The sequence below is a fragment of the Epinephelus fuscoguttatus genome, linkage group LG2 (genome assembly GCF_011397635.1).
Source record: "Epinephelus fuscoguttatus linkage group LG2, E.fuscoguttatus.final_Chr_v1".
In the NCBI taxonomy this organism is placed as follows: domain Eukaryota; kingdom Metazoa; phylum Chordata; class Actinopteri; order Perciformes; family Serranidae; genus Epinephelus; species Epinephelus fuscoguttatus.
The window spans coordinates 40,813,855-40,838,122 of NC_064753.1; the positions used below are offsets into that span (position 1 = coordinate 40,813,855).

The 24,268-nt window shown below is 41.6% G+C and overlaps 2 protein-coding genes across 3 annotated transcripts in view; one reads left to right on the forward strand and one right to left on the reverse strand.

Moving 5' to 3' along the window:
* Nucleotides 1–21,840, forward strand: part of LOC125902916 (non-muscle caldesmon-like) — a 34,723-nt gene extending 12,883 nt beyond the window's left edge. Inside the window, exons 3-15 of the mRNA XM_049599555.1 lie at nucleotides 1,426–1,684; nucleotides 4,247–4,383; nucleotides 4,497–4,752; nucleotides 7,070–7,186; nucleotides 7,320–7,343; nucleotides 7,513–7,554; nucleotides 8,193–8,224; nucleotides 8,489–8,573; nucleotides 8,817–8,957; nucleotides 9,845–9,943; nucleotides 10,713–10,793; nucleotides 11,284–11,389; nucleotides 21,515–21,840. Coding sequence (XP_049455512.1) covers nucleotides 1,426–1,684; nucleotides 4,247–4,383; nucleotides 4,497–4,752; nucleotides 7,070–7,186; nucleotides 7,320–7,343; nucleotides 7,513–7,554; nucleotides 8,193–8,224; nucleotides 8,489–8,573; nucleotides 8,817–8,957; nucleotides 9,845–9,943; nucleotides 10,713–10,793; nucleotides 11,284–11,389; nucleotides 21,515–21,540 — 1,405 coding nt within the window. The 3' untranslated portion in view covers nucleotides 21,541–21,840. The remainder of the gene's footprint in view (nucleotides 1–1,425; nucleotides 1,685–4,246; nucleotides 4,384–4,496; nucleotides 4,753–7,069; nucleotides 7,187–7,319; nucleotides 7,344–7,512; nucleotides 7,555–8,192; nucleotides 8,225–8,488; nucleotides 8,574–8,816; nucleotides 8,958–9,844; nucleotides 9,944–10,712; nucleotides 10,794–11,283; nucleotides 11,390–21,514) is intronic.
* LOC125902891 (uncharacterized) lies at nucleotides 11,849–23,907 on the reverse strand. Of its 2 annotated transcripts, XM_049599553.1 has the most exons (4): nucleotides 23,761–23,907; nucleotides 23,339–23,379; nucleotides 18,022–20,222; nucleotides 14,683–15,001 (listed from the first exon to the last, which is right to left on the reverse strand). In XM_049599553.1, exons 3-4 carry the CDS (start codon nucleotides 20,210–20,212, stop codon nucleotides 14,823–14,825), a joined length of 2,370 nt encoding a protein of 789 aa, XP_049455510.1. In that variant the 5' UTR covers nucleotides 20,213–20,222; nucleotides 23,339–23,379; nucleotides 23,761–23,907; the 3' UTR covers nucleotides 14,683–14,822. The 2 variants fall into 2 exon arrangements, with proteins under 2 accessions (XP_049455509.1, XP_049455510.1); XM_049599552.1 differs by having other exon boundaries at nucleotides 11,849–20,222; nucleotides 23,761–23,905.
* Nucleotides 23,908–24,268: the final 361 nt, after the last annotated feature.

The window sequence follows — 24,268 nt, forward strand, 5'->3', positions numbered from 1 at the left end:
TTGGGACTGACAGATTTGAGTTCTCTATTTTGAATATGGCCAGTTTGTTTGTGTAAAACTGCCCTTGCTGTTTACAGCTGAGTGGCCGTCACTTGCAGTGCTGATACAGTGGAAAAAGACTTGTTTGTGTGTGTGTGTACTTAGTTACACAGTCCAGTGATGCAGCAGGTGAATGAGCTGAGAGCTGCTGCTGTGCCATCAGTTTGTGTTTCATCAGTCAGAGATGTGACATCCCTCCAGGGACATCACTGCTGAGCAGACCCATTTACAGCACTGTCAAGTAAAATGCAGCTCACTCATCTCATACTGCACTGTTCACTGAATAACATGATATACTTTATCTTTGGTACTTTCAGTATATTTTGATGCTAATACTTTTCTTACTTGACTTAGCAGAGTATTCCTACACTGTAGTACTATTATTTTTACTTCAGTTAAATATTTGAGTAGGCCACTCATTCCACATCTGTGATAAACTCAGCTCTTGGAAAGGAATTAAATAATCCGTATTTCAGGTATGTTTATGTGTAGTTTCTTGTAGTCTACTGGGGACATTGATTTAAAATGATTTAAGTCCTGGGTCTTCATCAAGGTCCTCAGAAGTTATTTGTCGAAACATAAAACCATAATATAACCGAATGACTGTCTTCTTATGTTGCCTTTTATCCCACCAAATATAAAAACGGACGTCTTTGGTGGAGGTCATTAAACCTAACAAAGGATCGACTACCAATCAGCTACATTTCAGACTGAATTCAGAGGGCAGTTGTAACTGTGTTTGTTCAGCCAACAGTGTGACTGTGTGTGTGATACATTCTCTGTCAGCCTGAATTAAATGAGGGTAAAACACACACAGTTAACATTGGGAACACACTTCAGTTTCTCTGGAAAAAACACATCAGCCTTTAGGTGAGTTGTTGGAGCTGATGAGGTCCAGTCTGCTGATCGGCGCTGACCTGGAACAGGAGGCTGCACGCCTCTCTGTTTATTGTTTCCATGGGCACTGTCTCTGTTGTCATGGAGCCCGAGGCTGCAGGTCCTGTCTGCCACCTGGCTCAACACTCTGCCCTGTTAGAAACCTTTGGGTGGTACTCGGCTGCCTGGGTAAAAAAATAGAATCAACAGCAACAGGAGACAAACATTTATAGCTTGCATATTTAGATTCTGCAGTTTTAAAAATTTTCAACACGTCCTTGGCATCACTCATCATTCAGATCCAGATTCAGCATGTGGGCGAACACGTTTAAAAAACTAGGGTTGCTGCTTTGGTTCTACTAATTCAAGCTAGACAGTAACTTCAATCAGTCATCTGAACCACTGACATGGCTGCATTATGTAAAACTTCCAACCAATAGCTTTACATCACTTCTGGTCAATCAGGTCATGTCACTAAACCATAACACTTCTCCACTTGGTTCTCCCCAGGTTAGACGAGGAGCTGAAGCCCAGATGCCGCCTGGTCCTGGATGAGGACGAGGGCTTCAGCGACTGGAGTCACAGGCTGGAGAGTCGTAATGAGCAGGAGGTGCAGGATGACTGCAGGGCCAGGGTGCAGAGACTTCCAACACCACAGTGGAAACCAGAGCCTGAAGAGGGGAAACAGCAGGAGGGTGAAGAGGAGGAGGGATGTGTGCCAGAGCGAAGCAGTCGGTCCCAGGAAGCTTCAACGAGACCCCCAGAGAAGGTACAAACGTAACATATCAATACAGTCAATACTGGGGGTTTCTTAACAGATGAGTTTGTATTGTCCTGGAATTTTGTAAATGTGGCTTTCCCAGTTGACTGGATGATATTACAATCTGGCATGCAGCAATGAATTGTTTTAAGAAGTGTAATCCAACAAGCCCTTAGGGTGCCGCTGGGTTGGGTATCTGTTGTTTTCTGCATAGCTGTTTTCACTTTGAAATGCCTTAAAAAACCATTAGATGGATTGCTAAGAAATATAATTCAGACATTTATGTTGCCGGTAAGAGCAATTGTAGTAACTTTGGTGATCCACTGACATGCTAAACTGAGATGATAAAAACAGTGAGCATTATACTCTGGGCCACCTATAAAGGGGAAAAATAGGGAAAGCTTTCTGGGGTCCTTGGGGGGATGGCATAGAGGACAGCAGAAATCATGTTCATCCTTCAGGCCCAGACAGACAAAACCAACCAACATCAAAATGACTGTTGCGTTGTCCTGAACACACTGCAGAGACTAGACTACAACCAACAGCCAAGTAGCACATATGAGTTGCATGAGCAGAAACAACTCTATAGCAGCAGGCGGCTGTAGTCTGTACTCGTCATTTGAAAAAGGGAATCTAGAACACCGACAGCACGGAATTAAGATGCTGGTTAGCCAGTTAGCACATTAACAACACAACAAAACAAAGGATATTTAGTGTGAACCAGTGATCAATGAAACAAACAATTATCAACTGTTTCTGATGAAGAGCTCAATGGCTAAAAAAACAATCTTACCTAATATAGCAAGTTTGTTTTGATCTCACTCCCTCTGGACTTTAGTCATTTGTTTGATTTCCTCACTTCTGTTTCACTTTTACTATTAAGAGTGATTTCATTCACCAATTGGCTCTGCCACCTCCAACGCAGATTTTCCAACTTGCTGAATCGTCCAAATAATGCCTACAAGAGCTGACTAGTGCTAGTGCTGCTAGACACAGTGCCAAAAGTAGGCCTTCTTTGGTGCTCACCAAAAGCCAGATATTGACCGATGGCCGACAGACAGCTTGGTGTGTCAGGGCCATTAATAAATAATAAAAAACCCATTTTATTTAGATTCAAAATATTCACCGTTACAAATTAAAACAACAAAACTAAACATTGTAGGCTATTTAATGTAGCTTTAGTAATTGTGGCCTGTTTCATAATGAGAACCGGCTCTTCTGAAAATGATATGGGTCATTTTTTGTCTGAAATTGTTGCAAGAGGAAAAAAATGCAAGTGGCAGGACCTGCACATAAGTCAGGATGCCAGGGGGGAGGTTTTGAAGGGAGTTTAGAAGGGCTTTAAACCAAAATAATAATTTGATGACCAACCTTTTTTCAGTCAGCTCAGACAGCTGCTCCCAGCCAGGCTGAAGAGGCGAGCGATAGCTAGGAGGCTAACGTTACAACTAATGTTACTAGACACTTGGTAGCTAGCATCATCAGAATCAGAATCAGAATCAGAAATACTTTATTGATCCCCGAGGGGAAATTGTTTATGTTACAGGTGCTCCTTGCAAGAGAGGAAAGATATGTGAAAATATAAGAAATTTAAACATTAGTATTAACAAATATAGAGTTAAATAAACAGGAATTATTAACAAACATAAACTTAAATAAATATATATATATATACATATATATATATATATATATATATATTGTATCATGTACATGTGTCTATGGGCTTTACTGGACCTTTCCATGTTCCCAGCCATTTCTGTGGGATGAACATTAGCATTTTAGCATTGACATTGTGAGCAGTAGCTCAGTCCACAGGGACTTAGTTCAAGTCCCCGTCCAGACCAAAATATGGAGCGTGGACTGGTAGCTGGAGAGGTGCCAGTTCAACTCCAGGGCACTGCTGAGGTGCCCCTGAGCAAGGCACCGAACCCCCCCAACCGCTCGGAGTGCCTGTCATGGGCAGCCCACTCTGACATCTCTCCACTTAGTGCATGTATAGGTCCAGTTTGTGCATGTGTGTGTTCGGACCTGTGTGTAATTGACAAACAGAGTGAAAAACTGAATTTTCCCTCGGGGATTAATAAAGTATATAAAATTAAAAAAAATTTAAAAAATATTAGCATGTTGGTGTTAGCATTTAGCCCATAGTGCCCCTAGGCTGAAGTATAACTGCTATCATGGCTGCTGACTCAAAAGTGAAGGCAATAATTATGACCACCATTATTTGTAACTACTTCAACCGTATTTTTTTTTTTTTACACAACATTCCTCAGATAATTCTGATGCATATTGATCGCCATCACTAAAACATGTGACTGAACAGGCCCTTAATGAATTTCTGATCTTACTCAGGTGTGCAATATCAGTCTTCAAACTCTGTTATACGGTCCATGAAAATGAAAACTTACTTTCCAAGCTTGATATTTAATATTAACCTGTAGCTAAGGTTAGTTCTCATAATACCTCATAATGTCTGTTCACTTCTGGTACACTGACACACTTTCAGATACTGTACATACTATCACTGTAGAGCATCATGTTATCTGCTTTGCTGTTGCTTCATTTTAGATGTCCAACAACAGAAAGGAAGTCAAGACGTCATACAGCTCATCAGTCTTCGTGTCACAGGACACCAGGACGCAGCATGCCATGGGCCAACCCCCAGACAGGACGTCCTACCTGGCAGCTGGGACGATGAGGCCACGGTGTGTTTCCACTCACTGCAGACAGTAACATGTTTTTATAGCCCTAACTGCAACTGTTAGTGTGTTGGGATCTGAACATGCTAATTTCTTTAATCAAGCTATCTCCCTCACAGTGGAGCGGCCTGCAGGGTGGATGGGGAGGTGGAGCAGGAGGAGAAGAAAGAAGAGGTGCAAGAGATGCAGGCTTGTCTGCAGAGGGAGTGGAGGTCAGCAGAAACCCGGAGGTCAGCAGAAACCCAACAGAGCCCCAGAGATGAAGATGATCAGGAGGAAGAAGAACTGAGCTTTACACTTGAGGAGAAGGACAACCTCTACCTCAGGAGGGAGGAGAAACACAGGGACGAGGAAGAACAAAAGATGCCAGACAAGGTAACCTTCCCAATAATACCTTTGCTACTGTCACTGCTTGCTGGGACTATCACTATTACCTGTACTTTTTGCTTGGAGGAAACCTAAATATGACATTTGTCAGTTGGTCTTTCCATCGTCTGTCATCTCAGTCCACCCAAAGTATGTTTGAAACTACTATCCAGATTGGGGATATTTTCATGGTCACTGTTATTAAATAATTATTACCGTAACTATAAAGTTTAAGGCAAAAAGCCTTTTTTATGCAGAGATCCCACAACAGGGCTGCAACAAAGAGCCGGCTTTGTTTTATTTTTTACAGAACCTAACAAACCAGGCATCATGCCGCCCCAGTGTCTGACTGTAGATAGCATGCCAGCTAAAGGAAGTAAAAGAGGCATGACGTGGGACAGCACACCTCTCTGCCCTTCCACGTGCACACGAGGAAAGCCTGAGGCAGAGATAGCAAATCTCCCTGCCCTTCCATGTGCCTGCATGGAAGAGCAGCAGCAAAGACCCCTCAGGAACAGAACAGGGCAGCATCAGTGACAAACAGAAATGATATTGATAAGTCAGACACAACATGAAAAAGGGGGAGCTGGGGTGGAGGTGTAAAGTGGCTTGCAGAGGAAGCAGCAAGAGTAGGCAGGCCAGAGCAGTTTAAATAGGGCACTCTGAATAAGATTTGCCGATTGGTTGCATAGAAAGTAATCATGTGATCTATCAGCTGACTCCCTCCATCAGTCAGCTGATCCATCAGTTAATTGGGCTGTTTGAGGTAAGCTGATATAGCTGGTATGTGAACTATGCTTGACATGGTGTCCTGCCTGAATTAACGCTTTGCTCAATTTGTTCAGGAGCGCTTTCTAAACGATAACAATGGCAACAATCAAGTAACAATCATATGGACAATTTTGGTTGCTCTTCTGCTTTGAGTTAGCTGCTAACTGCCATTAGCTGCTTTTTAAAGCTCCTGTTGGTCACCCATAACAAAAAACGTCAGATCCATCCCGCCTTGCTGGCAATCACTTTTACACTGATGTTGATTCAGCACTCTTTCTACCTCCGCTGCCGGCTTGAAAGCGGCTCGACATTCCCGCCTAGAAAAGGCAGTTTAAAAGGGGCTAAAGTTTCTGTTTACATGCCGTGCTACTCACCAAAACACACTGTGTATATTCCCAGCAACAAACATGCTGAATCCATTTCCTTCCTCATAAAACATTTGAAAAGCTTATTGCAAAGTTTGAAACAGGCTTTGTTTATATCCATGTTTACTAGCACTTCCCTACCTTTGCTGACGCACTGCTGCATTTCTTGGCACATTACTTCCTCATCAGTGGAATAGTGTGAAACCATTGGCAGGAATATGTATTGCGTCACCCACATGTGAATGAGAACAATTTAAACTGGGGCCCCTTCTTAAAAACATCTTTTCAAACCACTTATCTAACCTTTTGACAAAGCTTTTTATCAATGCTGCACACTGTTTTATTTCTAACATGTCTTATCTGTTTTATAACTAGTAATACTGTTTTTATATTATATTATTGTTGGGTGTTTCATTCCATTTTATTTCTGTATTATTTTTATTATGTGACTTTTTTTGACTCTTTGCAGCCCTGAAATGTTTTATTGTTGGTTCAATAATGTAAAGCATTTCATAGTTTGTTGTTATTATTGTATTAGTTGTCAGCAACTCCACAAGGTACCATTAATGTCCACATGTACCTTCATCAGGACAGTTTTTTACCTTCATGATTGGCCCTCCAATGTACGTTGTCTTTCACATTATGTGGAGATATGAAGGGCCTCTGGTAGGAGTTTAGACTCTTACTCTTACTATTCATAAATACTAAGCAGTAGTGTGCCGACACAAAAGCAAGCACGTCTTGTTTCTCCCAGCGTTTCATAAAACATTTAATCATACACATGCCCGCTTATTAGAAAACTCACAGTTCACAGAATTTGGCTTCAAACCTGAAAGTAATAAAGTACAAGAATGCAGCTTTGGCGCTCAGGGTGCAGAAATGAGGCTTGACGAAGGCAGCCATGATGTAAGACGTCGTAACAAATTCCTACTTTTAGCACCGGCGGTTCACCAGTGTTTTATTAGTCTTTTGCCACCAAATAACACAGTGAGGGTGAACAGCGTGAACACATTTTTTAATGTTTAAACCAGAGAAAGAACAGGTAGTGAGGGAAACTGCTCTTGAGATTATACTTTTTTAAAGAATAAGAAACTTATGATACTGTTTATACTGACCTTCAACTATTGATCAGACTTCTGCTCATGAAGTGATAACACTGGTTGACATGTGTATGCTGGTGTTGTCCCCAGAGGCCAATGGAGGGCAGGAGGAGTGAGGAGGTGAACAGAGAATCTGCAGTCTCTGTCTGCAGCAGCAGCGAAGGCGAGGAGCCAGTAAACTACGGTCCCATGAGCCCTACATTCAAGGTATCTCAGCGAACTAGAGACAGTCTCTACTGTGAAGTTTTCCAGATTCTAATAGTAATGCCAGAAAATGATGTCATGAATTACTGATGTTCACCATGCTGCATCTCTTCTATGCTCCCTGCTGTTCCTCCAGAAACTCCTCATCCAGTTTTACCCAGTAAGTCCTGTGCATGTGTCAACTGACCGTTTAAACTAAGGTTAAATTCACACTTTATGTTTAAAACAGGAGTAACATGCAGCATGTCAGAGCTGTACTTACAGTAATTTAAATGACTCCTGTGAGAGCTGCAGTGATCTGTATCTCAGCACTCTCTGTCTCATTACAGGATGAAGTGAACAGCAGAGTCTCAACAGACGGTAAATGCTCGGTGAGTGCCGCTGTGCTGTAGATGTGTGTCAGGGTCAAAGGTCAGCAGCTGCCACAGAGATGGAGAGAGATGGGGTAGATCACTTCCACGGATCTCTGCTTCTGGAGTTATCTTTTTGCTTGCAGAATCAACAATATCTTTAATTTTTGTATTGTTTTTAATATTCAGATTCTTAAAACTTGCTTCATTGCAGATTGTTATTATTATTATTATTATTATTATTATTATTGTTATATTCTCCAATTTATGTCATTTAAAGCTCAGCTAGGTAAACAGACAGAGTTTCTTTCACCAGTCTTTGGACAAATATAGCTAATGTCTGCTAATGTGATAAAACTTCTGCCTGTCTCTTCAGCCAGGATTAACAACTTATGGAAAGATGAATTTCGTAACACCTTGAACAGCTCATTTTTATTTGATCCATATTCCAGATTTTAGGGGTTCTCTCAAACCCCACCCTCAAACTAGTAAGAGAAAACATGTTTCTGCCTGCACTGTGAAAAAGAATTACAACTTTGTGCCAGTTTATAGTCTGAACTGCAGCCTGCTCCAATAAATAAAAGTTTGTGTTACTGTAGGTCATTTCCAAGGATATCAGTGTGAGTTTTAACCATTGATTGTCTGAATTCTTTCCTCAGATCATGGAGAGAACTGAGTCTCTGAGGAAAAGGTGAGTTTGTGTTTGTGTGACCTGAGATAGATTTAAAGATTAATTGAGCAGCATTGTAATGCATCAAGTCTGTCTCCAGTGCTGCTCCACCTCTTGGAAATGTTCTTAATGATTAAAAATTAAATTTAGACATGCTGCTTAAATAAAGCTTCATCTGTTATTCTGTGTTATTTTTAAAGTATGTGTCTCTTGTGCAACAGCAGATTTCTAACAGTAATATACCTGCATCATGACTAACCTGAATGTTTATCGATTCTTTTAAAGCACCAGCAACATAAAGAAGACGCTGCCTCCTGTTGCTGTCTCCAAGATTGACAAGAAACTGGAACAATACACACATGCTCTCGAGGTAAAACCCCATTTAGTTACCTTCTTTTTGTCATTGGTATGTTCCTTGTATTGACTTGAGCAATAAGCAGATATTTGGAAATGAATGTTTTGTAAACCCTGACAGTACCTACACAAAGTGCCAACTGCGATTTTATTCTGGACAACCAGCTCATAATCACACAAGACAGACATCTTCATCACTGCAGACCTCACTACTGGCCAAAGTGAACTTAAGTGTTGAAGATCTTTTTTTTTTCCACAGGTCTCCTCAAAGGAATGCAGATCAGGCAGCCAGGCACTGACAGACCTGACGAGTCCCAGTGAACCCGTCTCCTCCAAGAAGAACCTGTTTGAGGCCGGGGAAGCCTGGAACCAGACCGCCATCTCAGTCACACCATCCAAAGTAAATGATGAAGTTAACTTTTACAGCATGACTGATACATAAATTTACTTTTGCAGTTGTCTAAATGAAGACTTCATTAACTTTTATCGAGAGCAAGCACAGAACATTTGCAAAGTATTCATGGTGACTGAAACAGTAACTGCTGACTGTTATCACCCCGTTTGAATGTGCCTCAACCCAGAGATTCCCAGCCAGGGGTACCAGTACCACAGAGGGTACTTCTGCAGTTACCAGGGGGTACCTGGAAAGACTGTGGAATAACTCAGCTAATTTGAAAGAAAGTTAAATGTTGAGTGAAGTTAAAGTTTGATTTGGTTAAAAAAAAAAAGAGAGAACGAAAGACAGAAAGATTCAAAAATTTGTGTACAGGAGGAAAGAGCCCAGTCTCTCTCCGAAGTCGTTGAAATTCAGCGCTTGCGCAGTGACTTGTAGTGTCAGAAACCAACTATGAGTGATATCAGGGGGAAACGTGGTGAGACAAGGATAAAAGTTGAGGCGGGCAAAAGGGGTGGTGGATGGGTCCAACAAACACAGACTTAAACCCAAAAGAGCAGTGTTCGCATCCTGTAAGATTCTAAAGGCAAACCCTGTTCTTTTTTTTTAGTCAATTTTTAAAGATACTGTAAATTTTCCTGTGAAAATGGAAGTGTATTTTGAAAGAAGACAACAAGGTACCTTGTGAGAATGTGTTGGCAGTAGCAGCGTGGAAACTAAACTATATTTTGTGAAGTCCTGCATCAGGGATAATTTGACGTTTTCTGCTACTGTGCTTTCTTGATGAATATAGAATTCAAACTAATATTTAGGTTATATGAAATAGATGTAAGTAAACATAAAACAAATGATTTGTGTCCACAGTAATGACAAATGTTTCTTCTTTGTCTTAGGATGCAGATGGTTTGAAAGTCGGTGTGGCTGGTCTCATCAATCAGTGGGTGAGAGGAAGTGAAGACGGGAGCAGGTGCAGCTCGCCCTCCAGACCAGCAGTAAGTCCAAATTTTATCCTGAATGACCACGATTGTGTCAAACTTGTCTCCTAATGACTACTTTCTTGTGTTGCTTGATGTTTGACACGATTCACAAAGCACTTTACCCCTGAGCTCATCATTTTTCCAACAAATTTCAGCTCTGTGACATGAGATGTAGAACCCAGTCGACATTTGTGTGTGGGCCCCATGTGGTTAGTAAGTGAGCTTAAAAAATGGGACCAATATGGGAATGTCCATGGGTTCCATAATGGCCCCATGCCAGTTACCCACATGGGTGGGTTTACCCAAGTGGGCCCCACATGGATTATGCTCCAGCCACCTGGGTACCAAGTGGCTATGGGCTCAAAATGGGCATCTTATCTGGGGACAACTTGAGTAAAACCACCCATGTGGGCTATTGGTAAGAGGCCATTATGGAACCTGTGGACAGTCCCACATAGGGCCCATTTTTCGGTTTGTTTACTGCCCACATGGGGTCTACATACAAATGTTGGCTGGGAAGAACTGTTCATTTCTGTCAACATTTCAGTCCTTTCCCCTTTCTGTCTGCCTGATAACTTCCTTCTCTTTCCTCTATCTCAGTTTAGTTTCATAACTTTTTAGTCAGCATTCCTGTCTGCTCCTCTCTGCTTCATGCAACCACACCCAGCCTCTTGTCATCTGGAGTAAATCATCTCAGCTCTGTTCTGCAGAGCAATCGGTGAAGTCTTCCCCCTCGTGGCTGCTGAGATGACAAACTGTGTAATGTATGTTGATATGTTTGCAGGATATGAAACCTGGGGGTGTTTTAAACAAGAAGAATTTATGGGAGAGTTTTGGTGACACATCTCCTGGAAGAGAAGGGAAGGTACGGATTCACACACTAAATTCTGCTGATCGATATGCATATCAAAGTGTGGTCCTCATCCAGATGCACTCATTGAGCCCAAATATTGCAAAACAGGACCCCAAGATTCTTCACATTTAAATTCACATTTTGGATGATTAAATCAGTTTTTCCAGGTGAATAACTGAAACAAGTTCACACAGCCAGTTTCTGAAGCATGGTGGATTTGATGTCTTCCAGTCTTTTGAAATGAGTTTTTTATCTAGCACCATGCCCATCAAAAGAGCTGTCTGCATGTATGATGGAAGTGTTAAATAGTCTTTTGAACAACCAGAAAGAGCCAAGTCCCTGTCAGGAGAGAGCAACCTATGATAAACCCCCCCCCAAAAAAGGAATTCTTTACCACAATGAATAGATTAGTGGACAGCTCCAGAATGAGTGAAAAAGTGTACCATCGTTTGACTTGCATTTGTCACAGACTGTTTGTCTCGTTTCATGAATTTAATTCCAGGAGAGCTCAACTGGAAAAAGATATAAGTTTGTGGTGACGGGTCACGGCAAGTACGAGAAGGTCTCTGTGGACAGCGACTGCAGTGAGGATGCAAACTGTCAGTCAGGTGAGACAGATTACAGTTTATCATTCATCCTCCTTTTTAATAATTTGTTTTAAATTGTTGTTTATTGTGATTATTATTATAAATTACTTATTTACTAATTAATTAATATTAATATATTAATATTATATTAAAATGTGCCTTATCTTCTCAGAGACTTAGTGATACTGATTCTGGTTCTGCAGTTAAAATCCTCGTTTTAACTTAACTTGAAATTGAAAAACTGGTGTGAAGTTTAAGTTTATTCATATAAAATCATATAAAAAGAAGTTAAGTATTTATGACTGACATTGGATTTGTATGGGATTTGTTAAAAATATATAGAAGAACACAAACATTATCCTTTAAAAAAGATTTCTCAGCTGTGATGTGTCACTTCCTCCATCTGCAGTGTAACTATCTCTGTTGGGACTTGCTATCTCTATAGTTTAAGTGCCAATCAAAGCACTGACATTAAAAAAAGAAGTACAAGACAAGATTTTCTCAATCAACTTTATGCCTTTTCAGAATCACACAATAAACAAAAACATGTTTTAGCTTAACAATCAGTGTAATAAACGGGGCTGTGGTCAGCTCACAGGGACAAAGTCCCCCTCGCCGAAAAGAAATTCCACATCATGCTGGTCACCTTGTGGAAAACAACAATTTTAAAAACTCTACAGAGATAAAAAGCGTCAAAATAACAACAACAACATGCTAATATCTGCTACTGCAGCACCAAAATCCTCCAAAGCTGTGAAACATCACACCTTTCATCTAATATCTGTCCCCCTTCCAGCTATCACTCAGTTTTCAGTTAGTCTGTCTTCCTACAGCAGGCCTCATCGTCGTCGTCATCATCATCATCATCATCATCATCATCATCTTTATCAATTATTGATATCCTATTTTACATCCTAGACACAGTTTTAACTCAGTACTAATGCTATCTAAGTCCTGGACAATTCATCACAAGGCAGGAAATAACAATCCACCAACAGAGTCACTAGGTTAACCTGATACACTGGCTGGAAATATTTTCATCGTATCATCTGTGTTGGATGGAAACCATAGATCTCCAACTTTTTATAACTGAGGAACAGCCTCATACAGTACATATATACACACAACTTTATGTATTTCACTGAAACTGAAAAACAGTTTCCACACAACACTGGTGATATGGTGAAACAGGAATTTAATCTTGGGTTGTATTACGGCTGGGCAATGTATGATGGGGTGGTCTCATGATACCACAAAACAATATCGTCTCCCAAAGTAATTTTTTGAAACACTAGAGAATTCAGTCGCATTCATGTGTAGTCTAATGGAAACTAGGCTTAGAGCTTAAAGCCATGCTAACAGCTCTGTGAGGCAGTGCTGAGGAACAACTATGCTTTTAGCTACATGCTAACATCAGCATTCTCACTGTGACAATGCTAACATGCTGTTTAGCAGGTATGAAGTTTACCATGGTCACCATCTCAAGGCCTGGACACACCAAACCAACATCAGAGAACTAGTGCAGATGAGGGCCAAAGAGTTGCACCTGAACACACCATAAAGACTACAAACAACAGCCAGCTAGCATGAACGTTCTGTGCCTGTGTGAGAAGAAATAACTCCCCACACCAGCAGGCAGCAATAGCCTGTATTATTAAAAAAGGGAAACCAGACGATCGACAGGAGGGATTCAAGATGTTAGTTAGCCAGCTATCACATTAACAACACAACCTGATGCTGAGAGAACAAATATTTACCATGCACAGTAACACAAACAATTATGAACTGTTTCTGCTAAAAAGCTCAATGGCTTAAAAAAATAACTTTGTCCTGATGGTGGCATAAGGATATTGGCAATCCATTGAATAGTTGTTGAAATATTCCAGTCAAGACAAAAGTGTTTAATATAATTTTTCCATATTGCCCAGCCCCAAGATCTACCAGCCTTTGTGGTTGTAGTTTCTTGCCCTGATCGAAAGCCCAGACATCCATCTCTTCATTTCCATCAGTACTTGACTTGCAGAAACCTAAATCTGTTCTGACTGGACCTTCATGCTTCATCTGTCTTTGTTTCCCTTCTTTCAAAATCCATCTGCCCTGTTGTTCCAGGAATGTAAAAGCCCTATTTATTACAGTGATTACAAACTGCCTACCAGCGGTGTGCACTAAAAGCCTTACATTATTTAGAAAAATAGAAAAAGATAGAGCGTGACAAATGAAACAACCTTTTCTCTATCAAAGTATATCTACAGTGCATGCATTCAACACTACAACTAGGTCATCATCAAATTAAAAAAATCTAATCAACTATTGTTGCGTAGTATATGATTTTTTTTTCTTTAAATCATATTTTTCTCAAGTCACAGCTTTATTTGATTTATTAAAAGTGCAAAGATACCACACCTGTATTACTCCTGTGTTACTGATTTTTACCTTTAAAAGCTATAAACGTATTGACCAACCTATACATACTAAATAACCAGAACTGATGAAAACATCAGAAATATATATGTTAATTTGACATGGGGATGAATTTCGTTTTTGTGAAACTTTACTCTCCCAGTTTAAGTTCTAGCTCCAGTATTTGCTCAAGTAGATGATGACTGAGCAGGAATCCATTACACTTTTAATCATTTTTCCCATTTAAGAATAATTCCCCTTAATTTATAGAATTGATTTAATTATTAAATTAAGTAATTGTGCAAATGGTTTTATGTCTATTCTCTCTCAAGTTTCTTCTTATGATTCCTTCGCTAAGGCTCCCCCACCTATCTGAGATCATCTTTCTACTTTCACTTATCATTTATCAGTCTCAAACACTTTCGCATCAGTTCAAGTATCCGCATCTGTATCTGTTGGTTTCCTTGAACCAAATCCTCTTGCTTTCCTGTTAAAGTCCTTACGTTCTTCGTCTTGGGATCTGCGTTTTATCAGCCCTTTTTCAAACACTGCTGCTATTTTCGAGAGCGGCTTCTCTGCTGCCTCTTTAAGCTTCCTGGCATCAAAGCGAGGGCTGTACAACAAAATCGGCAGGCGATTGACGAAAGAAGGAACTTCTGCTTGGTTGTCTTTAGGTTCCTTTTTCTTGTCTGAATCTTTCTTGCTGGCATTGATCTGTTGCATGATTTTCTCTTTGGTAGAGAACATTTGAAAGAGGAGGGCGTCCCACATCTTCAGTGCCTTGGGAGCTTCATTGTTGTTAACCACCTCCTGATTGGCGCTTTGTTCTGCTGCCGACTTATCATCACCACCTTGATCTGTCTCCTTGTTACTGCCACTGGAGTCAACCTGAGATTTGGCCTCTGGTTCTGGAAACTGGGGTTCCTCTGGCTCAACGACCATGTGCTTCTTGAGCCGTGTCCATCCGCTGAGCTTACCCTTAAGGCCTTTTGGCTTCTGGGCTGCTTTGGGCTCAATGGGTGAAGGGGATGTATCTGCTGTAACGGTCCTCTTGTCAGCAGTTGAAGATGCAGTTGATGTCGCTGACTTCGTGGAGGGTTCGACTGCTGGGGCTTCCGTCAATGCAGCTGTAGTTTTGGTCCTCAGAACGTCCTTGTCTTTGAGTCCAGCGTTTTGCTGAGATGGCGGTGACGTTCCTCTGTTTGGGGATGGAGCTTTGACTGAGACTGAGGCCTGAGGCAGAGAGGCAGGAGTGGCAGAGTCAATCAAAGCGGCTTTAACTATGGACGGTTTCATGACAGTATCTGTTGCTGGCTTTGCAGGGGATATGTTCTCTACTGGTAGCGCTGTGGGAGGCTGAACATTACCGGTGTGCGAGCTACTCTGGACCAGATCGGGGGGAGACTTTGACGAATCTGTTTTTACAACTGAGGGTTTCCTTTCTAAAGTAGCAGAGGAAGGTCTTGATTTTACCTGCTTAGTAGGAGGTTGAACCTTTAGAGTGGGTTTACTAGCTAAAATAGGATCGGTAGATTGGATGGGAGTGCTAGTTCCAGTGTTCAGTGAGGAGAGTTTCCCTTCCTTACTGACATTTGTTGCTTGGGTTGTGTTTATATTGTTCATTTGGGAATGTTCTTTTACCTCAGCACTGTTAGTCAGGACTGAAGCCTCCTTCGTTGTGGGTGGTTTAATGTCTGGTTTTGAAATTGTCTCTGTGATTGACTTAGCAGAGGGCTGAACAGTACCAATAGGTGTATTATTTCGTAGAGGTATAATGGGAGGGTTTATCTGGTCTTTCATAATGACTGGCAATGGTTTTGTTTCTGTAGTATGGTTTAAAGAGACGGGAGTTTGATAGGATTGGGGCAAAGTTGGAGTATAGGCTGAAATAGGTGTGTTACACACTCTTGGCTCCGGTAGAGGGGAGGCTCTTGTTGTGCTCCAAGGTTTAGTTACTCTAGAAGGGCTGAAGGTTGCTTTTGCATCTCTGGTAGCTTCAGCAAGGGGGTGAATATTTGTAGTAGCATAGTTATCAATGTGTGAGACGGTTTGTGTATTTACAATAGTTTCAGTAGATTTCTTGGTTTCCATGACAGATTGTCTAAACTGTTTCTCTCCAGTCTGAGAGCTCACAGAGGTTTGAATATTATCTCCAGACCTGATTTGACTTGCAACTGTGTGCTTTTCTACACTTATACTAGATATGTTAGCCACTACATAACCAGAGGAAGAGGAAGGTGATGGTTCAGTCTTAGATATTAAAGCATTTTTAGTTTTTGTCGGAGGACTTGCTAAAGATTTATTGACTTGAGTTGGCTGGATGTAAGGGGACTGTTCTTTTACAGTGGTTTTAGTATTAACTGGTGCAGATGTCTCAGGTGATCTTTGCTCTGCAAGAAGGCCGGCAATCTGTTTACCATCTGCTTTTGAGTTTGTGTAGATTCTTGTTTCAGCAACAGAGCCAGAAACAGGTGCTGCATTGATGCCTGGCTTTGTTGCAGTTCGACTAAAAGGTGATTTAGCACTTGCTGCTGGGTCAGTAATAATAGGCAAAATAGCTTCTGTATGAAGCTCGTTAGGGACTTTGGTTTCAATGGTAGGAATATTGTTAACATTGCTGCCCAAACTGGATTTTTTAGCCTGAGCACTTCCTACAACAGGTCTGCTGCGCTGAATAGGCTCTATACCTCCTGGTTGTCCAGTTGGAACCAAGTCTGTCGAAGACTTGCTGACTGGTAGCAATCCTGCGGGTGGTTTGTTGGACAGTTTGGTGTCACTGCTTGGGGTGTTCAGTACTGTGTTTCCTTGTGAAAGATTGGAAGCTGGTCTCATTTCAGTCTCACCTTTTGTTTGAATGTTTTCTGTTTTAACGGGTAAACTGGGAAGATGCTCTGTTGGTGTTTTCCCAGTCAATAAACCTATTATTCCATTGGTGGCTTGTGGATACAATTTTGTGTTTACTGTTGAGTCACTGACTCTGTTAATGTCATAATTAGTGGGGAGTTTAGGTCCTGTATTAACTTGAGTGGACAGTATTGCGTCTGCAGCAGGGGTGAGACTGGTTCCACGTGTCCGTATGGCCTCTACTATAGTTCTGCTTGACTTTGTGTGGAAGCTTGCTTTTTGAACAATTTTATCTTGGCTACTGGATAATATGCTACTCTGTGTGTTGAAAGGTATATTTTCACTAGGGTCGGTTAGCTTTGGGGGCTCTTTTGTGGGCACATTGGAGGTCATAATTGAAGGGGATCTGATGCCTGAAATGTTGGGTGATTTGGTAGCTTTGACAGAAAGGTCAGGTAGTTTGGTGTCTATGGTAGTACCCACTAAGTTAGTATTAACAGTAGGCGTACTTGGTACAATTGGTGCTTGAGAGAATCTCAAAGAGAGACCTTCTCCAGGGAAATGGATATTGTTTTCTATTGTTTGACTATTGTTGTGAATTTTAGTTTCTGTGCTGAGCTGTTGTGTGTTTTTTGTGCTTTGGGCAGCTGCAGATACCGTGCTGGTACCGTACTGTGCAGAGCATACAGATGCTGTGACAGGCTGATGTTGCAAAATGGATCCTATGTTAGCAATAACTGGTTCTTTAGCAAATAAATTTGAGACTTGGGGCTCAATGTTTATTTTGTCAAGGATACGGTCTGTGTTTGCAGCCACAGAAGGCAAAATGTTCCCCAGGTTTGTTTTATTGGGTAGAGTTACCTCCCTGCTCACTTTTATTTGCTGGCTCACCTCTCCCCTTTGCTTGTGTAAAACAGCTTCAGTAGCTACTTTACTGGGCACTGGTGTTTCTGAAATCAGTCTGGTGGTTTGTTGTATTCCTAAGTTGAACGCACCATTTATGATCGCACTCCCTGAGAATTTGGGTTCTGACTCTGTGGCAACCAGGTTTTTATGGTCAAATAGGTCTTTAACAGGTTTGGCAGTGACGGGGGCACTGAAACCATTGGCTGTTGATGGACTGACTCCACCAGCAGTTTGATAAGACTGGACCAGAGCTGTCTCTACTTGTCCTGACTGTTGTTTTGCGTTTCTGACTTTGGATTCTCCTTTTGTAGGTGTTTTCTCAAGATTACCACCTTTCTCTGCAACATCTATCCCTTTTCCACTATGCTTTGTTTCTGCATTTGAATCTACTTTCACTAAGGGTAAGGAAGAACTTGACAGATCATTGCTATCAATAAGACATGGAGTCGTATTTAGCACTGCGTCTATAGAAAATACTGCCGCTCTTTGTGTGGGTACCTCACCTGCTTTAAGCATTGGTATTGGAGCCTCAGAGTATGAGGCTTTTGGTGTGGATGGATCACTTGTAGATTGTTGAATTGATTTCTGTGCCAAGCCAAGGGGAAGCTCAGGTTTTATTGTGTCCACGCTAGATGTTTTAAGTGACTGTATTCCAATACTTTGAGCTTCAGACTGACTTTCCTCAAATGCCTCTTTGCCATGTGTGACAATCCGTTCAGCTGGAAGCTCAGAAACCTGCATAGAAGACGGAAAATCTTGATTTCCATTGAGTTGTTTTGTTGCATCAGACTTTGAGATGTGTGATCCATCTACATCAACATCTGACTGTGTTTTGTTTGAAGAGGTTTCATTAACCCTGGGGGGTTCAGGGCTGTGATGTGATGCAATAGTCCTGATCCCACCGTAGGCAGCATACTCAGTTGGAGTAAGCCCATAATATGTTGATCGTGATTTGGGCTTTGAGGTCCCTAATGACATTTGACTCTCCAGTAGTGATGACAAAGACTTTCTTGCATCAACCACTGGAGGACGATAAGGGGACATTAGTGGACTTGGTCGAGCTTGCACTGAAATCACTGGCGTGGAGTTAAGATTTGAAGTCTTTGGTGCCGTGGAGAATGATGGAACCTTTGGCAAAGGTGAAGCTTCACTTTCAGAAACTTGGTCTTTTATTAGTTGTGGGGTGACTGGTTCAATTAGTGTTGGTTTGCCCACAGCAGAGTCAGGTGAAGTCATACTTGATGCTAAGTTCTCTATGGGGTACAGCTCAGTATTGGCAAAGCTTAGATTTATTGCACTCCTTTGTGTATTTTGAATCTCTGTGTCTTTGTAATTGCTGGATTGTTTGATTGAAGTAATGTGGTTATTATCAGTCTGCTTCAGTTCTTCTGTGGCAGCTTGAGGTTTAGTCATGGCGCTAGTTTGAATCACTGGTTTGTGTCTTGGAGGCTCGTTGGGAACTGCAGGATCTTGGAGACTTTTGGAAGAGCTGAAAGCAGCAAATAAAAGTGGGTTAGGTTTGGAAATTTCAATAAAGGGTGTGGATACTCGAGCTGGTGTACAAGAGGGAGTCTTAGGTCTTCCGCATGGGGTCTTGGACACATTAAGTTTCTGATCAGTTTTCAGCACTGTTACAGCTGTTTTCTTTCTGTATATGTCAGACAACAATGCTTCCTGGTAGGCTGGGTTTATTGCAGAGAGGTCCTGGATAGAAGGAGGTTTAGAGATTTCATAAAATGTTGCCTTTGATGTGTAAATCCTGCTTTGTAGGGTGTCAGGCCTTGTCTCTTTCACTGCTTCAACAAGTGATATTTTTGAGGCGGTGATCTCAGGGGACATCTGGCTTGGAACAAAATTGCCATTACTGATAGGTCTGGCAGTCCAAGATGCAGTCTGGCTCTGAGGGTTGTCTTTTAAACTGCCGTTTGTCTCCCTCTGGCTGGGAATAAAAGGTTGTGTCTGAGTGTTTGAAACTGATAGCAGCGCTGGAAGAGGAGGTAGGTCTGCAACCTGAGAAAGTGCCAGGCCTGGGCCACAGTTGGGGGCGGCTAGGGATAGGGTCAGGCTGTGAGTTGATATTTTAGTGCTGGCGTTAGACACACCAACTGGAGGGATTGTTGTGACTGACCCATGGGAATTTGGTGTCATGTTTGAATTGATCGTAAAAGGAAGAGGTGGTGCTGGAACTTGCTCAGGTGATGATGGGGGTGGTGAAGCCGAAGGTGGCATCATGAAAGGAGTCACGTCATCAAATAAAAAAGAGGAGCACTCATACAGCGGAGCCACCTGCTCATCAGAAGTCTTGATCTGATTTACGTTGGACTGAGGGGGGAAGCTGCCAGTTTGGGAAGGGGGGTTGCTCCGAGGATGAGGGAATGCAGATGCAGAGTGATTGTAAAGGGAGTCAAAAGGGAAACCGGACACTGATGGGTCTGCAACATAGACTGAATCGGGTGTTTTTGGTGGGCTGGACTGGTCACTGTGCTCGAGGTCTGTGCTTGCTTCATTGACAGGCGACAAACAGGAGCGAAAGGGGACGGGCGTCTGAGAGAGGCTGCCTTTTTTCTTGGCTCTTTTCTTCTTGAGTTTCTGAAGCCTCGCGTTGTCTTTGCCTGGTTTTGGCAGTAAGGGCGGAGGATACTGCTGGGAAAGGTCAGGCTCCAGCCCGTTAGTGTAACCAACTTCCATCAGCATTTTCAGACTCCTGCAAAAGACAGACAGACACATCGGTTTTTGTATCTTAAGCCAAAAATCTACTTGTATAATAACAGCAAAGTAGAAGCAAAGAACTCAAATTAGTCATCAAAAAAAATCATTAAAAGTTGGTTTTATCATATTTGCTTGATAACAAAACAAATGCTTCTAACATCATTCGTAGTCAATACTAATAATGAGTCAAAGTTTCCCATAAAAAGCAGAGCCACGCTCAACCTAAAGGAGGACGTTACACATCACATTGCTGTTTTGGCATTTGGTTTTATGGCTTTGAAAATAGATTATTAAGACATCAGCAGAAATTTGATGAAATGCAGTTTGCATGGTGTGATGTCCTCAGTCACTAAGCAGTTGGAAATGTTTAAGAGTTTTAAAGACAATGAAAAGCGCTGCTCTGTCTTTGTGTGGATCACATACAGGTGCTGTTTGGTTACTTCAGGTGTACGGTGCTCATTCCATATTGTGAAGGGGTCTTTGTGTGGGTGTAATATGGTCTCATTAAAAATATAAAATGCAAGCTTCTTAAAAAATAATCCAAGGCACACTGTAGTGGCCACTGCTGACAATGACCCTGATGGAGACCTGTGTTGGTCAAAATGCGTTGGTCATTTTAAATATATACTGCCATGTAAAATAAAGGCATTTTAATTTTGCATAGTTTTAATTTTACAGTTTGCCTTGGATTGTTTTTGAAGGAGATTTGCATTTTTTATTTTACTGAGACCACATTCCAACCGTGCAAACACCCTTCACAAGACGTTAGAACTCTGTTCCAATACAGAGTCAAACTAGAAAGTACATTTTTAATGCCAGACATTTCAGCAGCTGGCCAAATAATCACTGAGGGTCTTGTTGCGTGTGACTTCTTGACTGACTATTCCTACTACTTCACCTTCTTCTTACACATTTCAGTCAGCATTGCAGTGTAGCATCAGCTTTTTAAAAAACCTTGACATATTCCACAGTATTGGTCTCATTCAACTATTCGTCGACATTTATGCACATTAAAGCAAGCATTGCAGTGTAGTGCAAGCTTTTCAAACAACCTTCAAATATTCCTCATTATTCATACACGCATGGCAGCTTTTCAAGGGAGCATTGCAGTATAGTGTCAGCTATTCAGCTTGAGCATTCACACCCGCAATTTCATCAGAAATTGCATTCTCTACTTGTTGTTGTTGTTATTAGTTATGGCTATAATAGAAATTTGATTTAGGAATTTAATTGTGTGTACGTGATGGAAATACATATTCATAATAAGTTGTTTTCCTTTCTTTTCAGCTGGACAGTTCTATGAAGATTTGTGAAACATGCTGGACATTAAATTTTGGATTCTGAAAAAAAATTATCTTTCTACAACTTCAACATTTTCTGTACTTTAAGCTTCAGGCAGGAAATGTCCTTTAATCCTGTTGTAATGACAAATTTCTTGTTGACATTTTGGTTATTATTTTACAAAAGGTAGTGAAGCAAATAGTCTTTTGTTCTGTTTATACTTGGCAGGTATTCATTGTATCCTGTGAATAATAATCTCAGCTGTGGTAAATCTTTTAATACGATGAAATAACTTCAATTAAACACATTCCTGATGTTTGGTTTCTCAGTGCTTTAGCTGTTAGAGAGTTTTGTTTTTGTTTGTTGTTTACCGTGAAGGCGAGCTCACTGTCTTCCACCGTGTCCTCAGTTTAGTGTATTCAGCTGCTTCCCAACTGCACTGATTTAACCCGTGCTAATAGCTCCGAGACAAGTCTGCAGCTGGCTTTGGAAAACTATGAGCTCTCATGACAACGGGCTCATTAGCAGGTTTCAAAATTCTTAATTGGGTCCTGAAGATGCTGCATGACTACAAGAAGCGTCACTCTTGGAAATAGAAAGGCACGTAAAGCTGTTGCTTATAGCGAGGCTGCTTTGAAATGATGACAAACTACTTATGAAAATAGTCTGTCAAGGAGACTGTTGGATTTAAAAATGACCTCTGGAGGAAATAAAAGTAAACCCAAAGGGAGATGACTGACACATACAGGAGGGTGAGCAGGTTCAGGCAGAGAGGAGGGGTGGCAGCATTTAGCTACTGTTCATATGCAAAGAAACTTAAAACGTGAGAAGCAGTAAACCAGATCCAAATTCCTGGGACATTAGCATTACAAGCTAACAATAAGACAAAGGTCAAAGGTCAGAAGCATAATTAGCTGACCGTAAATGTGACATGCACCCAGGATCATATAAGACAAACAGGTTAAGTTTTCCAGTCTGAACTGGACATATTGTATGAAAACTAACACAATATCTCAAACCATCATTAACATTTAAATGTGACTGACATTTTACAAGGGGCATTTGTCCACTATGTAATAAACGTTTACGTAGTCGTCTCGAGGCGCAACATGAGCTGAATTGTTCCCTTTCTGTCTGAATATTGGAGTGGCGCTTTGGAGTGACACTAGAAAAGGTCCGCGGTCTAATTTTAGCCCGAGGGAAATAAGAGCAAACATCCTGACACCCAGCACCTGCTGCCTGCTGTCCTGTACTCACACAAACAGCCTCAGTCCGCTGGAAATCAATCTGCGCCCAAATCCTCCCAGAGCTGCACTGACTGCGAGCTTAGCTTCGTGTTTCGGGGCGATGATTATCATAAATTTTTATATATGTCATGCTATCATCAGTTTGGTCTGAGAGAAGCAGTAGAATTATACCCAATGGAATATTTTCTGCAAGTCTGAAAGTCTCTGTTTGAATATCTAAAGTGACTGCAGCATAGAAATACCTCCTGTGAGATGTCTTGAAATTTAAACACTCTTAGATGTTTGACTGGTTTTGAACAAATGTTTAACACAAATCCCTGTTGTCAAAGCGACTACTGCAGTCACAGTGACAAGGAGGGCAGCTGACACATGAGAAGTCCCCCTTTTAAGGCTCTGGGGTTGGATATCTGGGAGGCTTCCACTTCAGCAGCTCAAAAGAGGAAAGTATAAGATTAGCTTTGTGATAAAACTGTGCCATGACCTCAATCTATCTAGCTTTAAAGAGCGCAATATGAAACAAAATGGAGGACAAGCTCTTAATTAATCATTACGCTGTTAACCTGTGAATCTGAGCAACACTTACCTGAGGTGGAACTAGGTGTTGCTCGTGTTGTGCTGGACAGCCTGCAAACCAAACAGTCAGTGTAAGAAGGGAGCTACAAGGACAATTCATTCATTTACAATTAATATTAAATAAACAGGCCAAGAATAAAAAAAGGTAGAATCAATGTGCTGGTGTGCAGGATTTGTTAATCACTGACTCGTGCTTACATGTATCTGTCATGGCACCAAACTGTGCAGAAACGTTCAACATGGTAAACACTGCTCTGCAAGCTCTGCCTCTCAATGTCTGATATGCATCATGCGTTTAAGATTTCAGATCGTGCACGTGCCTCTATCAAATCCTATGCAGCATTTGCAGGTTAGCGCCAAGCCGACAGGTCAGGACCACTCTGCAGTACCACCAGCTTGTCAATCAACAGACACTGAGTTTGACTGGTTTACCTTGGGCGAGCGGCTGTCGGGACAAACTGCTCTCTGCTCTGTTAATCCCGGCTCAGAGTGCCACAGGGCCACTCATCCTGAAGTGAACTGAAGCCTTAGGGAGCGAGCCACCGTGCCCGTGGCCACTCCAAAAATAAAACTGTTGCCTTCAGTGTGTGTTGCAGGGGCAGATGGGGGGTTTCCAGGCCACCTGAGATGGCTGAGGTGCAGCCCCTACAGGCAGTCGGCAGACACCTCCACCTGAAGGAAGGTGGTTGTTTTTGTCAGCTCAGCAGACCAGTGGGAAGAAATCCAGTACACAGTCACAACATGAGCCTGTGACTGACATCAAACAAGGCTGAGTTCAGAGTTTTTTTTAACCCAGCCTTTATCAAAGCGTTGTTTACCAATACAACCTCAATGTCACCTTCAGTTCACGTTAGCTTAATGAGGCATTCAAAGGCTGCGTTAAAGCTCAATTTACAAGGTTTGACCAACTTTATTTTTTGTTTCCTGATAGATCTAACAG

Bases quoted from the DNA above. Each gene is read 5' to 3' on its own strand.
- LOC125902891 (XM_049599552.1), bottom strand. From the start codon at position 20,212: ATGCTGATGGAAGTTGGTTACACTAACGGGCTGGAGCCTGACCTTTCC.